Source organism: Agelaius phoeniceus, chromosome 38 (genome assembly GCF_051311805.1).
Source record: "Agelaius phoeniceus isolate bAgePho1 chromosome 38, bAgePho1.hap1, whole genome shotgun sequence".
Taxonomy (NCBI): Eukaryota; Metazoa; Chordata; class Aves; order Passeriformes; family Icteridae; genus Agelaius; species Agelaius phoeniceus.
Genome location: NC_135304.1, coordinates 1,654,249 through 1,671,028, shown reverse-complemented (window position 1 = coordinate 1,671,028; position 16,780 = coordinate 1,654,249). Strand labels below are relative to the sequence as shown.

The 16,780-nt window shown below is 59.4% G+C and overlaps 1 protein-coding gene across 1 annotated transcript in view; it reads left to right on the top strand.

Annotated features, from left to right (window-relative positions):
- G6PD (glucose-6-phosphate dehydrogenase) overlaps window positions 1-13,418 on the top strand; it is a 28,095-nt gene extending 14,677 nt beyond the window's left edge. The window contains 9 exon segments of the mRNA XM_054654119.2: window positions 225-380; window positions 2,376-2,501; window positions 2,599-2,692; window positions 4,416-4,602; window positions 6,266-6,501; window positions 8,386-8,462; window positions 10,940-11,032; window positions 13,163-13,169; window positions 13,171-13,418. Coding sequence (XP_054510094.2) covers window positions 225-380; window positions 2,376-2,501; window positions 2,599-2,692; window positions 4,416-4,602; window positions 6,266-6,501; window positions 8,386-8,462; window positions 10,940-11,032; window positions 13,163-13,169; window positions 13,171-13,260 — 1,066 coding nt within the window. The 3' untranslated portion in view covers window positions 13,261-13,418.
- Window positions 13,419-16,780: the final 3,362 nt, after the last annotated feature.

The window sequence follows — 16,780 nt, the reverse complement described above, 5'->3', positions numbered from 1 at the left end:
GGACATGGGGACACACCTGGGACACACCTGGGACACACCTGGGACATGGGGACACACCTGGGACACACCTGGGGCACACCTGGGACACACCAGGGACACACCTGGGACCCAGCACCTGAGGGCGCTGTGTCCCCCTGTCCCCTGTGTCTCTCGTGTCCCCCCCTGTCCCCCGTGTCCCCCCCTGTCCCCCTGTCCCCCGTGTCCCCTGTGTCCCCGTGTCCCAGGTGGAACCGTGTGATCGTGGAGAAGCCCTTTGGGCGGGACCTGGCCTCGTCGGAGGAGCTGTCGGCGCACCTGAGCGCGCTGTTCCGCGAGGAGCAGATCTACCGCATGGACCATTACCTGGGCAAGGAGATGGTGCAGAGCCTGATGGTGCTGCGGTGAGAGGGGACACGGGGGGGACATGGGGACACACCTGGGGACATGGGGACACACCTGGGGACATGGGGACACAGGGAGCATTACCTGGGCAAGGAGATGGTGCAGAGCCTGATGGTGCTGCGGTGAGAGGGACATGGGGGGGACATGGGGACACACCTGGGGACATGGGGACACACCTGGGGACATGGGGACCATTACCTGGGCAAGGAGATGGTGCAGAGCCTGATGGTGCTGCGGTGAGAGGGACATGGGACAGGGGACACACCTGGGGACACGGGGACCATTACCTGGGCAAGGAGATGGTGCAGAGCCTGATGGCACTGCGGTGAGAGGGGACACAGGGGACAGGGGGACAGGGGGACACACCTGGGGACACAGGGACCATTACCTGGGCAAGGAGATGGTGCAGAGCCTGATGGCACTGCGGTGAGAGGGGACACAGGGGACAGGGGGACAGGGGGACACACCTGGGGACACAGGGACCATTACCTGGGCAAGGAGATGGTGCAGAGCCTGATGGTGCTGCGGTGAGAGGGGACACAGGGGGGACATGGGGACAGGGGACACACCTGGGGACATGGGGACAGGGGACAGGGGACAGGGGACACGGGGACACGAGGACATGGGGACAGGGGACAGGGGGACATGGGGGACACGGGGATATGGGAGGGGACATGGGGACATGGGAAAGGACGTGAGGACACGGGAGGGGACACAGGGATATGGGAGGGGATGGAGGACACAGATGGGGACAGGGGGACATGGCAGGGGACATGGGGACACAGGAGAGGACATGGGGATATGGGATGGGATGGGGACATGGAAATATGGGAGACCACAGGGGACAGGGGACACAGGAGGGGATGGGGACATGAGAGGAGACGGGGACACAGCAGGGGAGATGGGGACAGGGGACATGGAGATACGGGAGGAGACAGGGGACACGGCAGGGGACACAGGGACATTGGAGGGGACACAAGGACAGGGGAGGGGAGATGGGAGGGGACAAGGGGGACACAGGAGGGGATGCAGGGATATGGCCGAGGACAGGGAACATGGGAGGGGACACTGGGACATGGGAGGGGACAGGAGGACACAGGAGGGGACACGGGGACATTGGAGGGGACACGGGGACACGGGAGGGGACAGGGGACGTGGGAGTGGACACAGGAGGGGATGCAGGGATATGGCCGAGGACAGGGAACATGGGAGGGGAGAGGGGACATGGGAGGGGACAGTGGGACATGGGAGGGGACAGGAGGACACAGGAGGGGACACGGGGACATGGCCGAGGACAGGGAACATGGGAGGGGACATGGCAGGGGACACAGGAGGGGACAGTGGACATGGGAGTGGGGACAGGGAGGGGACAGGGGACACGGGAGTGGACAGTGGACAGGGAGGGGACACAGGAGGGGACAGTAGACATGGGAGTGGACACGGGAGGGGACAGGGGACACGGGAGGGGACATGGGGACAGGGGACAGGGAGTGGACACGGGAGGGGACAGGGGACACGGGAGGGGACACAGGAGGGGACATGGGGACACAGGAGCGGACACGGGAGGGGACAGGGGACAGGGAGGGGACACGGCAGGGGACACAGGGACATTGGAGGGGACACAGGAGCGGACACGGGAGGGGACAGGGGACACAGGAGGGGGCAGTGGACATGGGAGTGGACATGGGAGGGGACAGGGGACACAGGAGGGGACATGGGGACAGGGAGGGGACAGGGGACACGGGAGGGGACAGTGGACAGGGAGTGGACACGGGAGGGTACATGGGGACACAGGAGGGGACAGTAGACATGGGAGTGGACACGGGAGGGGACAGGGGACACGGGAGGGGACAGGGGACAGGGAGGGGACACGGGAGGGGACAGGGGACAGGGAGGGGACAGGGGACACGGGAGGGGACAGGGGACAGGGAGGGGACACGGGAGGGGCCAGGGCCCAGGCACGGCGCTGCTCAGGCCCCCCTGACCCGCGGCAGCTTCGGGAACCGCATCTTCGGGCCCATCTGGAACCGCGACAACGTCGCCTGCGTGGTGCTGACCTTCAAGGAGCCCTTCGGCACCGAGGGCCGCGGCGGCTACTTCGACGACTTCGGCATCATCCGGTGAGCACGGACGGCCCCCGGCGTCCCCGCGTCCCCCCCGCGTCCCCCCGCGTCCCCCCGTGTCCCCCGACCCCATGGCAGCGCCGGCTCCCCGCAGGGACGTGATGCAGAACCACCTTCTGCAGCTGCTCTGCCTCGTGGCCATGGAGAAGCCGGCGTCCACCAACCCCGACGACGTCCGTGACGAGAAGGTGGGGACGGCAGGGACGCCGGGGTGACACCGAAGCGTCGCCACCCCCTGACGCCACACCGGTCACTGAGCCTCATGGCCTCAATGGTCACTCATGGTCACGGCCACAGGGACCGTCCCCGGGTGGCCCCAGGGTTGTGTCTCCCTATGGCCACATCCCCCATCCCAGTCGTGTCCCACCACCATGTTCTGGATGGTGGCCCCAAAAGCCGCGTCCCCCATGGCCACATCTCCAACTTCTTCCATCTCCCCATTATTGATGGTGGCCCCCAAAGCCACGTCCCCCACGGGCCACGTCCCCAACTTTGTTCCATCTCCCCATTATTGATGGTGGCCCCCAAAGCCACGTCCCCCAAAACCCCGTCCCCAACTTTGTTCCATCTCCCCATCATTGATGGTGGCCCCCAAAACCATGTCCCCAACTTCGTTCCATCTCCCCATTATTGATGGTGGCCCCCCAAAACCACATCCCCAACTTTGTTCCATCTCCCCATTATTGATGGTGGCCCCCCAAAACCACATCCCCAATTTCGTTCCATCTCCCCATTATTGATGGTGGCCCCCAAAACCATATCCCCAACTTTATCACCCCGTTATTGATGGTGGCCCCCAAAACCACGTCCCCAACTTTGTTCCATCACCCCGTTATTGATGGTGGCCCCCAAAACCATGACCCAACTTTGTTCCATCTCCTCATTATTGATGGTGGCCCCCCAAAACCACGTCCCCAACCTTGTTCCATCTCCCCATTATTGATGGTGGCCTCAAAGCCACGTCCCCAACTTTGTTCCCTCCCCATTATTGATGGTGGCCCCCCAAAGCCACGTCACCAACTTTATTCTATCACCCCATCATTGATGGTGGCCCCCAAAGCCACGTCCCCCGTGAGCCACATCCTCAACTTTGTTCCATCACCCCATTATTGATGGTGGTCCCCAAAACCACGTCCACCATGGGCCACATCCCCAACTTTGTTCCATCTCCCCATTATTGATGGTGGCCCCCAAAACCACGTCCCCAACTTTGTTCCATCATCCCATTATTGATGGTGGCCCCCCTAAACCACGTCCCAACTTTGTTCCATCTCCCCAGCATTGATGGTGGCCCCCAAAACCACATCCCCAACTTTGTTCCATCTCCCCATTATTGATGGTGGCCCCCCCAAACCACGTCCCCCATGGCCATGGTCCCCAACTTTGTTCCATCTCCCCATTATTGATGGTGGCCCCCAAAGCCACGTCCCCAACTTCTTCCATCTCCCCATTATTGATGGTGGCCCCCAAAACCATGACCCAACTTTGTTCCATCTCCTCATTATTGATGGTGGCCCCCCAAAACCACGTCCCCAACTTTATCACCCCATTATTGATGGTGGCCCCCAAAACCACGTCCCCAACCTTGTTCCATCTCCCCATTATTGATGGTGGCCCCCAAAACCACGTCCCCAACTTTATCACCCCATCATTGATGGTGGCCCCCCAAAGCCACGTCCCCCGTGACCCACATCCTCAACTTTGTTCCATCTCCCCATCATTGATGGTGGCCCCCAAAGCCACATCCCCCATGGCCACATCCCCCACACCCCCATCCCATTGCCTGCTCTTCCTGGTGGCCCCCCATAAACACGTCCCCACCCTGTGCTATCACTGCAACTCCATGTGTCCCTCACCTGTCCCTCACCTGTCCCTCACCTGTCCCTCACCTGTCCCTCACCTGTCCCCCAGGTGAAGGTGCTCAAGTGCATCAGCCCGGTGGAGCTGCAGGACGTGGTGCTGGGCCAGTACGTGGGCAACCCCGAGGGCCCCCCCGAGGCACAGAAGGGCTACCTGGATGACCCCACGGTGCCCGCCGGCTCCACCACGCCCACCTTCGCCACCGCGGTGCTGCGCGTGGCCAACGAGCGCTGGGACGGTGAGAGGGCGTGGGGGGCACGGGGGCCGTGGGGATGACTTCTGTGTTGTGGTGGTGATGGTGATGATGATGATGGTGGCCAGGAGATGGTGATGATGATTGTGGTTGATGGTGGTGATGATGATGATGGTGGCCAGGAGATGGTGGTGATGATGATGATGGTGCTGCTCATGCTGGTGGCCATCTCATGATGGTGATGGAGATGGTAATGATGATGATGATGATGATGATGATGATGATGATGATGATAATGATGATGATGATGACCAGGAGATGGTGCTGATGCTGGTGATGACCAGGAGATGGTGCTGATGATGATGGTGCTGATGGTGGTGGTGATGATGGTGATGATGATGATAATGATGATGATGACGACCAGGAGATGGTGCTGATGCTGGTGATGGCCAGGAGATGGTGCTGATGATGATGGTGCTGATGGTGGTGGTGATGATGATGATGATGGCCAGGAGATGGTGCTGATGATGATGGTGGGCAAGAGATGGTGCTGGTGATTGTGGTTGTGGAGATGGTGATGATGATGATGATGATGATGATGATGATGATGATGATGATGGTGGCCAGGAGATGGTGCTGATGATGGTGCTGCTCATGCTGGTGGCCATCTCATGATGATGGACATGGTAATGATGATGATGATGATAATGATGATGATGATCAGGAGATGGTGCTGATAATGATGGTGCTGATGGTGGTGGTGATGATGATGACGATGGCCAGGAGATGGTGCTGATGATGATGGTGGGCAAGAGATGGTGCTGGTGATTGTGGTTGTGGAGATGGTGATGATGATGATGGTGATGATGATGATGGTGATGATGATGATGGTGATGATGTCCAGGAGATGGTGCTGATGATGGTGCTGATGGTGGGGGCCACGGAGATGGTGCTGTTGATGATGATGATGACCCTGTCCCAGGTGTCCCGTTCATACTGCGCTGCGGGAAGGCGCTGGGATGGGGATGGATGTGGATGATGATGATGTTGATGGATGTTGATGACAATGATGACGATGATGATGATGACAATGATGATAATGACAATGATGACGATGACGATGACGATGATGATGATGACAATGACAATGATGACAATGATGATGACGATGATGATGATGTCCCAGGTGTCCCGTTCGTGCTGCGCTGTGGGAAGGCGCTGGGATGGGGATGGATGTTGATGATGATGATGATGACAATGACAATGACAATGATGACAATGACAATGATGACAATGACAATGATGACAATCACAATGACGATGATGATGACCATATCCCAGGTGTCCCGTTCGTGCTGCGCTGCGGGAAGGCGCTGGGATGGGGGTGATGTTGATGGATGTTGATGATGATGATGATGATGATGATGATGATGATGACAATGACAATGACGATGTCCCAGGTGTGCCGTTCGTGCTGCGCTGTGGGAAGGCGCTGGGATGGATGGGGGTGATGTTGATGGATGTTGATGACGATGATGATGATGACAATGATGACGATGATGACAATGACAATGATGGCAATGATGACAATGTCCCTGTCCCAGGTGTGCCGTTCGTGCTGCGCTGCGGGAAGGCGCTGGGATGGGGATGGATGGTGATGACAATGACAATGACAATGACAATGATGACAATGATGACCCTGTCCCAGGCGTGCCGTTCGTGCTGCGCTGCGGGAAGGCGCTGAACGAGCGCAAGGCCGAGGTGCGGCTGCAGTTCCGCGAGGTGCCCGGTGACATTTTCGCGGGGCAGTGCAAGCGCAATGAGCTGGTGGTGCGGGTGCAGCCGCGCGAGGCCGTCTACGCCAAGCTCAACACCAAGAAACCGGGAATGTTCCTGCGGCCCGAGGAGTCCGAGCTCGACCTCACCTACGGCAGCCGCTACAAGGTGCCCGCAGCGGGCAGGGAGCGACACGGGGCGCGCGGAAACGGGGCTTGGGGGCACAAAAATGGGGCTTGGGGGCACAAAAATGGGGTTTGGGGGCACAAAAATGGGGTTTGGGGACACGGAAACGGGGTTTGGGGACACGGAAACGGGGATGGGGACTCAAAAATGGGGTTTGGGGACATGGGGATGGGGACACAAAAATGGGGCATTGACACCCAAAAATGGGGTTTGGGGACACCAAAAAATGGGGCATTGACACCCAAAAATTGGGTTTAGGGACACAAAAATAGAGTTTGGGGATGCAGGGATGGGGACTCAAAAATGGGGTTTGGGGACACGGAAACGGGGCTTGGGGACTCAAAAATGGGGTTGGGGGCACAGAAACGGGGTCTGGGGACACAAAAATGGGGTCTGGGGAAATGGGGATGGGGCACTGGGACACAAAAATGGCGGTGGGGGACATGGGAATGGAGCATTGAGACCCAAAAAAGGGGGTGGGGACACAAAAACGGGGCTTGGGGACTCAAAAATGACAGTCAGTGACATTGACACCAAAAAATGGGGCATGGACACCAAATAATGGGGTCTGGGGAAACAGGGATGGAGCACTGGGACACCAAAATGGGGCATGGGGACACCAAAATGGGGCTTGGGGACCCAAAAACGGGGTTTGGGGACTCAGAAATGGGGCATGGACACAAAAATGGGGCATGGACACCAAAAATGGGGCTTGGGGACACAAAAACGGGGTTTGGGGACACAGAAATGGGGACGGGGACACGGGAATGGGGTTTGGGGACACCAAAACGGGGTTTGGGGACTCAGAAACGGGGTTTGGGGACACAAAAATGACACTGTCAATGACATTGACACCAAATAATGGGGCATGGACACCAAATAATGGGGTTTGGGGACTCAAAAATGGGGCATTGACACCAAAATGGGGTTTGGGGACACGGGAATGGGGTTTGGGGACACGGGGATGGGGGACACAAAAATGGGGTCTGGGGAAATGGGGATAGGGCACTGGGACACAAAAATGGGGGTGGGGGACACAAAAATGGGGCATTGACACCAAAAAATGGGGTTTGGGCACAAAAATAGAGTTTGGGGACGCAGGGATGGGGACTCAGAAATGGGGTTTGGGGACACAAAAATGGGGTTTGGGGACTCAGAAATGGGGTTTGGGGACATGGGAATAGGGCATTGACACCCAAAAATGGGGTTTGGGGACACCCAAAAACGGGGCATGGACACCCAAAAAATGGGGCTTGGGGACACAAATGGGGATGGGAAATGGGATTTGGTGCCACAAAAATGGAGCTCCCCCAAATCCCACCTGGGACCCCCAAATCCCACCTGGGCTGCTGAAATCCTGCCTGGGACCCCCAAATCCCACCTGGGTCCCCCCAAAACTCACCTGGGTCCTCAAACCCACCTGCCCCCCCTAAGTCCCACCTTGGTCCCCAAATCCCACCTGGGCCACCCACATCTCATCTGAGTTCCCCAAATCTCACCTGGGGAGGTTCCCAAACCCCACCTGGGCCCCCCAAATCCCAAAGTGTTCCCCAAACCCGGGGTCCCCCCAATCCCAGGTGTCCCCCCACACACCTGGGGTGTCCCCACACACCTGGGGCTGTCCCCACACCTGGGGTGTCCCCACACACCTGGGGCTGTCCCCCACACCTGGGGCTGTCCCCACACCTGGGGCTGTCCCCACACACCTGGGGCTGTGTCCCCACACCTGGGGCTGTGTCCCCAATCCCAGGTGTCCCCCCCCCAGTCCCAGGTGTCCCCCCCCACACCTGGGGCTGTCCCCACACCTGGGGCTGTCCCCACACACCTGGGGGTGTCCCCACCCCCCTGACCCCCCGGTACCCCCAGGATGTGAAGCTCCCGGACGCCTACGAGCGGCTGCTGCTGGACGTGATCTGCGGGAACCAAATGCACTTCGTGCGCAGGTGAGGGGACTCTGGGACACCTGGGACACCTGGGGACACCTGGGGACAGGTGAGGGGCACAGGGACACCTGGGGACAGGTGGGGACACCCAGGGACACCTGGGGACACCTGGGGACAGGTGAGAGGGGACAGGGACACCTGGGCACACCTGGGGACACACCTGGGCACACCTGGGGACATTGGGGACAGCTGGGGACACCTGGGGACATTGGGGACACCTGAGCACACCTGGGGACATTGGGGACAGGTGGGGACACACCTGGGCACACCTGGGGACACACCTGGGGACAGTGAGAGGGGACAGGTGAGAGGGGACAGGGACACCTGGGGACACACCTGGGGACATTGGGGACAGCTGGGGACACCTGGGGACATTGGGGACACCTGGGACACCCAGGCACACCTGGGCACACACCTGGGCACACCTGGGGACAGGTGAGAGGGGACAGGGACACCTGGGCACACCTGGGCACACCTGGGCACACCTGGGGACAGGTGAGAGGGGACAGGTGAGAGGGGACAGGTGAGAGGGGACAGGGACACCTGGGGACACACCCGGGCACACCTGGGGACACACCTGGGGACAGGTGAGATGGGACAGGGACACCTGGGCACACCTGGGCACACCCAGGGACACCTGGGCACACCTGGGGACACCTGAGGACACCTGGGGACAGGTGAGGGGAACGGGGACACCCAGGGACACCTGGAGATACCCGGGGACACACCTGGGGACACCTGGGTACATCTGGGCACACCTGGGGACAGGTGGGGACATCTGGGTACATCTGGGCACACCTGGGCACACCTGGGGACAGGTGGGACATGGTGGGGACAGCTGGAACACAGGGACAGGGGGGACATGGAGGGACAGAGTGGGGACAGGTGGGACATGGGGACAGATGTGACAGGGACAGGTGGCACCTGGGGACAGGTGGGACGTGGGGACAGGTGGGCCCAGTTTGGAGGAGATGCTGGGACCAGTCTGGGGGTGCCCAGGTGAGTCTGGGGCAGTTTTGGGTCAGTTTTGGGGTGTCCAGGTGAGTCTGGGTCAGTTTTGGGGTGCCCAGGTGGCTTTTTGGGTCAGTTTGGGGGTGCTGGGGTCAGTTTTGGGGTGCCCCAGGTCAGTTTTGGGTCATTTTTGGGTCAGTTTTGGGGTCGTTTTTGGGGTGCTGGGGTCAGTTTTGGGTCAGTTTTGGGTCAGTTTTGGGGTTTGGGGTCAGTTTTGTGGTGTCCCAGGTGGGTTTTAGGGTCAGTTTTGGGGTGTCCAGGTGAGCTCTGGGTCAGTTTTTTGGGTCAGTTTTGGGTCATTTTTGGATCATTTTTGTGTCATTTTTGGGGATTTTGGTCACATTTTTGGTGTCCCTGCAGCGATGAGCTGCGCGAGGCCTGGCGGGTTTGGGTCAGTTCTGGGGTTTTTGATCATTTTTGGGTTATTTTTGGGGTTTTTGGTGTCCCTGCAGCGATGAGCTGCGCGAGGCCTGGCGGGTTTGGGTCAGTTTTGGGGTTTTTGATCATTTTGGATCATTTTTGGTGTCCCTGCAGTGATGAGCTGCGCAAGGCCTGGCGGGTTTTGGGTCAGTTTTGATCATTTTTGGGTTATTTTGATCATTTTTGGTGTCCCTGCAGTGATGAGCTGCGCGAGGCCTGGCGGGTTTGGGTCAGTTTTGGGGTTTTTGATCATTTTTGGGGTTTTTGGTGTCCCTGCAGCGATGAGCTGCGCGAGGCCTGGCGGGTTTGGGTCAGTTTTGGGGTTTTGGATCATTTTTGGGTCAGTTTTTGGGGATTTTGGTCACATTTTTGGTGTCCCTGCAGCGATGAGCTGTGTGAGGCCTGGTGGGTTTGGGTCAGTTTTGGGTCAGTTCTGGGGTTTTTGATCATTTTTGGTCATTTTTGGGGTTTTTGGTGTCCCTGCAGCGATGAGCTGCGCGAGGCCTGGCGGGTTTGGGTCAGTTTTGGGTCATTTTTGGATCATTTTTGGGTCAGTTTTGGGGTTTTTTGGTGTCCTTGCAGTGATGAGCTGCGCGAGGCCTGGCGGGTTTGGGTCAGTTTTGGGGTTTTTGATCATTTTTGGATCATTTTTGGTGTCCCTGCAGCGATGAGCTGCGCGAGGCCTGGCGGGTTTGGGTCAGTTCTGGGGTTTTTGATCATTTTTGGGTTATTTTTGGTCATTTTTGGTGTCTCTGCAGCGATGAGCTGCGCGAGGCCTGGCGGGTTTGGGATTTTGGATCATTTTTGGGTCAGTTTTTGGGGTTTTTGGATCATTTTTTGGTGTCCCTGCAGTGATGAGCTGTGCGAGGCCTGGCAGGTTTGGGTCAGTTTTGGGGTTTTGGATCATTTTTGGGGCAGTTTTGGGTTATTTTGATCATTTTGGTGTCCCTGCAGTGATGAGCTGCGCGAGGCCTGGCGGGTTTGGGTCAGTTCTGGGGTTTTTGATCATTTTTGGGTTATTTTGATCATTTTTGGTGTCCCTGCAGCGATGAGCTGCGCGAGGCCTGGCGCATTTTCACCCCTTTGCTGCACCAGATCGAGCAGAGCCGGCAGCGCCCGATCCCCTACAGCTACGGCAGGTGGGGAACTGGGGGGACTGGGGGAACTGGGGGGAACTGGGGGGGTTTGGGGGAGCTGGGGGGGTTTGGGGGGCTGGGGAGGGACTGGGGGCACCTGGGGGGGGGGTTTGGGGGGAAACTGGGGGGTCTTGGAGGGCTGGGGGCACCTGGAGAGAACCTGGAGGGAACCTGGGGGGGGAATGGGGGGATTGGGGGGCACCTGGTGGGGGGGGTGGGGGCACCTGGGGGGCTTGGGAGGGGACTGGGGGGGGGGGTGGGGCACCTCGGGGCACCTGGGGGGGTTCGGGGGCAACCAGGGGGCACCTGGTGGAACCTGGGGGAACCTGGGGTGGTTTGGGGGAGTTTGGGGGCAGCTGGGGGGCACCTCTGGGGGGACTGGGGGGGTTTGGGGGGGTACCTGGGGGGAACCTGGGGGGGACTTGGGGGGGTTGGGGGGAACCTGGGGGGCACCTGGGGGGCACCTGGGGGGGGGACTGGGGATGTTTGGGGAACCTGGGGGGAACCTGGAGGGAAGCTGGGGGGAGGCCTGGGGGGGAACTGGGGTACCTGGGGGGCACCAGGGGGAACCTGGGGGGGTTTTGGACACCTGGGGGGAGCCTGGGGGGGTTTGGGGGGAACCTGGGGGCACCTGGGGGGGACTGGGGGCACCTGGGGGGGGACTGGGGGGGTTTGGGAGGAACCTGGGGACACCTGGGGGGCACCTGGGGGGAGCCTGGGGGGGAACTGGGGGGGTTTGGGGAACCTGGGGGGAACCTGAGGGGGTTTGGGGGGCACCTGGGGGCAGCTGGGGAGGGACTGGGGGTACCTGGGGGTACCTGGGGCACCTGGGGGGGACCTCGGGGCACATGGGGGGGTTTGGGGGGCACCTGGGGCACCTGGGGGAGAACTGGGGGAAACCTGGGGGGCACCAGGGGGTACCCTGGGTGGGGTTGTGGGGGGAACCTGAGGGGGTTTGGGAGGAACCTGGGGGTACCTGGTGGAACCTGGGGGTACCTGGGGGGTTTGGGACACCTGGGGGTACCTGGGGGGCACCTGTGGGGGGACTGGGGGGCTTTGGGGGGTACCTGGGGGTACCTGGGGGGCACCTGGGGGGGGACTGGGGGTACCTGGGGGGCACATGGTGGGAGCTATAAAATGCTTTGGGGGTGCCTGAGGGGCACCCTGAGGGGCAATGGGGCAGAATTTGGGGGGCTGGGGGTCCTGGGGGCACCTGGGAGGCCCAGGGGGCACCTGGGGGGGGCTGGGAATCCCAAGGGGGATTTTTGGGGGGGGTCTCACTGAGGATTTGGGGGGTCCTGAGGGTCCCATTGGGTACTGGGGGGTCCTGTGGGTTCCCTTTGGGTGTTTGGGGGATCCCGGGGGTCCCATTGGGTTCTAGGGGGTCCCGGGGCTCTCATTGAGGATTTGGGGGGTCCCGTTGGGTCCCGGGGGTCCCATTGGGTGCTGGGGGCTCCTGTTGGGTGCTGGGGAGATCCCGGGGGTCTCACTGAGAATTCGGGGGGTCCCAGGGCTCTCATTGGGTATTTGGGGGCCCCATTGGGTATTTGGGGGGGTCCCAGGGCTCCCATTGGGTATTTGGGGCTCCCATTGGGTATTTGGGGCTCCCATTGGGTATTTGGGGTTCCCGTTGGGTATCTGGGGTTCCCATTGGGTATTTGGGGGTTCCCATTGGGTATTTGGGGGTTCCCGGGGCTCCCATTGGGTATTTGGGGTTCCCATTGGGTATTTGGGGTTCCCATTGGGTATTTGGGGTTCCCGGGGTTCCCGTTGGGTATTTGGGGTTCCCGGGGTTCCCATTGGGTATTTGGGGCTCCCATTGGGTATTTGGGGCTCCCGTTGGGTATTTTGGGGGGTCCCATTGGGTATTTGGGGTTCCCATTGGGTATTTGGGGTTCCCGTTGGGTATTTGGGGGTTCCCGGGGTTCCCGTTGGGTATTTGGGGCTCCCATTGGGTATTTGGGGTTCCCAGGGTTCCCATTGGGTATTTATGGCTCCCATTGGGTATTTGGGGTTCCCGTTGGGTATTTGGGGTTCCCGGGGTTCCCATTGGGTATTTGGGGTTCCCATTGGATATTTGGGGTTCCCATTGGGTATTTGGGGCTCCCCTGACCCCATTTCCCCCCGTTCCAGCCGGGGTCCCCCCCGAGGCGGACGCGCTGCTGCGCCGGGCCGGGTTCCTGTACGAGGGCACCTATCGGTGGGTGCCCCCCCCGGGGCCTCAGCCCTGAATGGGCCAGGGGGGGCTGTGGGGCAGAGAGACAAAAATCCTGACCCATAGATCCCCCCCAATCCTCACCCAGGGGGAGCCGTGGGGCAGAGAGACCAAAATCCTGACCCATAGATCCCCCCCAATCCTCACCCAGGGGGAGCCGTGGGGCAGAGAGACCAATCCTGATCTATGGGGCAGAGACCCAGAGACCCCAGTCCTGACCCATAGATCCCCCCAATCCTGATCCAGGGGGCACCTATGGGCAGAGAGACTCCCCCAGTCCTGATCTATGGGGCAGAGAGACCCCCCCAATCCTGATCTATGGGGGATCTATGGGGCAGAGAGCCCCCAATCCTGACCCATGGCCCCCAAAACCAAACACTCCATGGGGGGATCTATGGGGCAGAGAGACCCCCCCAGTCCTGATCTATGGGGATCTATGGGGCAGAGAGACCCCAATCCTGATCTATGGGGCACCTATGGGGCAGAGACCCCAATCCTGACCCATAGATCCCCCCAATCCTGCTCCAGGGGGTACCTGTGGGGCAGAGACCCCAATCCTGATCTATGGGGGATCTATGGGGCAGAGACCCCCAAAAACCCTGCAGGGCTCTGGGCTGGGGGGGACCCGTGGGACCCCTCCCTGTCCTGTAATCACCCCAGTCCTGCCCCATAGATCCCCCCAGTCCTGCCCCATAGAGCCCCCAATCCTGCCCCATAGACCCCCCCAATCCTGCCCCACAGACCCCACATACACACTCCAGCCCCCCAAAAACACCTCTGGGCTGGGGGTGAGCCCCATAACCCCCCCCAAACCCTGCCCCATAGAGCCCCCCAAACCCTGCCCCATAGAGCCCCCCAAACCCTGCCCCATAGAGCCCCTAACCCTGCCCCATAGATCCCCCTGTGCCCCATAGATCCCCCCTGTGCCCCATAGAGCCCCCTGGACCCCCCAGTCCTGCCCCATGGACCCCCCTGGGCCCCATGGAACCCCAAACCCTGCCCCATAGAGCCCCAACCCTGCCCCATAGATCCCCCCTGTGCCCCATAACCCCCCCCAATCCTGCCCCATAGATCCCCCTGTGCCCCATAGATCCCCCCAATCCTGCCCCATAGACCCCCCCAATCCTGCCCCATAGAGCCCCAATCCTGCCCCATAGACCCCCCTGGGCCCCCCCAATCCTGCCCCATAGATCCCCCTGTGCCCCATAGACACCCATGGACCCCCCATTCCTGCCCCATGGACCCCCTGGGCCCCCAACCCCCGCAGCTGGGACCAAAGCTCCCCCTCCCCAATCAAGCCCCCAAAGCTTAATTAGTTCCTCATTATCCCTTCCCCCCACGGGAGCAATTAATGATTAACGCAAATCAAGGATCAATTAACTGCTATTAACCAGGAGCAATTAAACCCAACCTTTGGCTAATTAATTCTCACCTGCACCTTCTAATTGCCCCCAGGCACTTATGGGGCAGGACCCCGAACTTGGGGGGCAGAACCCAAACATTTATGGGGACTGGGAGTCAGGACCCCAAAACTTGGGGGGCAAAACCCCAACACTTGTGGGACAGAACCCCAGAACCTGTGGGCTCAGGACCCCAACAGTTATGGGTCAGGACCCCAAACATTTGTGGGGTCAGGACCCCAACACTTATGGGGTCAGGACCCCAAACATTTGTGGGGTCAGGACCTCAACACTTGTGGGACAGGACCCCAAACTTGGGGGGCAGATCCCCAACACTTACGGGGTCAGGACCCCAGAACCTGTGGGGCAGAACCCCAAACTTGGGGGGGCAGAACCCCAACATTTGTGGGTCAGGACCTGAACACTTGTGGGGCAGAACCCCAAAATTTCTGGGGTCAGGACCTCAACACTTGTGGGGCAAAACCCCAGCACTTGTGGGGCAGGACCCCAAACTTGGGGGGCAGAATACCAACACTTATGGGGTCAGGACCTCAACACTGGGGGCTCAGGACCCCAATATTTGTGGGCAGGACACAAACATTTGTGGGGTCAGGACCCCAACACTTATGGGGTCAGGATCTCCAGACTTGTGGGTCAGAACCCCAACACTTATGGGGTAGGACCCCAAACACTTGTAGGGCAGAATCCCAAAACTTATGGGGCAGAACCCCAAACTTGGGGTCAGAACCTCAACACTTATAGGTCAGGACCCCAACACTTGTGGGGCAGAACCCCCACACTTGTGGGGCAGAATCCCAACGGCTTATGGGGGCAGGAGACCTCTGGCACTTATGGGGCAAGACCCCAAACAGGGGGGTGAGAACCCCTGGCACTTATGGGCAGGACCCCAACACTTATGGGGTCAGAACCTCAAAATTATGGGTTCAGAATTATGGGGCAGAACCCCAACACTTGGGGGGCAGAACCCCCTGACCCTTGTGGGGCAGGACCCCTGGAACTCAAGGGGAAGAACCCAAACACTTGGGGGTCAGGACCTCAGAACTTGAGGGGCAGGACCCCAAACTTGGGGGGTCAGGACACAAAACTTGAGGGGGCAAGACCCCAACACTTGGGGTGACCACTGGCACTTATGGGGCAGAACCCCAACACTGGGGGGTCAGGACCCAGTTATGGGGCAGAACCCCAAACTTGTGGGACAAAACCCCCTAAACCCTTGTGGGGTAGGACCCCTGGCACTTATGGGGCAAGACCACAAACTGGGGGGTGAGAACCCCTGGCACTTGTGGGGCAGAACCCCAATACTTGTGGGCTCAGGACCTCAAAATTACGGGGTCAGGACCCCAACACTTGGGCAGCAGAACCCCAAAACTTGTGGGGTCAGAACCCCCAAACCTGTGGGGCAGGACCCCCACACTGGGGGACCCTGGATCTCCATGGGGAGCCCCTGGACCCCAGGAGGAGGCAGCCCCGAGGAGGCATGGGCGGGGTTTATGCTAATAAGCAGACGTGGTTTATGCAAATGAGGAAGCGGGGTATACGGTAATGATGAAGGGGCGGGGTTTATGCTAATAAGAAATAAAGCAGGGTTTATGCTAATCAGAAAGGGCAGCGTATGCTAATGAGGAATAAAGGCAGTGTTTATGCAAATGAGGAGGCGGGGTTTATGCTAATAAGGACTAAAGCAGGGTTTATGCTAATCAGAAAGCGCGGCATATGCTAACGAGAAATAAAGGCGGGGTTTATGCAAATGAGGAGGCGGGGTATGCGTTAATAAAGAATAAAGCAGGGTTTATGCTAATAAGAAAGCACGGCATATGCTAATGAGATATAAAGGCGGTGTTTATGCAAATGAGGAGGCGGGGCTTATGCTAAGAAAGCGCGGCATATGCTAATGAGGGAATAAAGGCGTGTGTCTATGCAAATGAGGGGGCGGGGTTCATGTTAATAAGGAATAAAGCAGGGTTTATGCTAATAAGAAAGCGCAGCATATGCTAATGAGGAATAAAGGCGACGTTTATGTAAATGAGGAGGCGGGGTTTATGTTAATAAGGAATAGAGCAGGGTTTATGCTAATCAGAAAGCGTGGCATATGCTAATGAGGAATAAAGGCGGGGG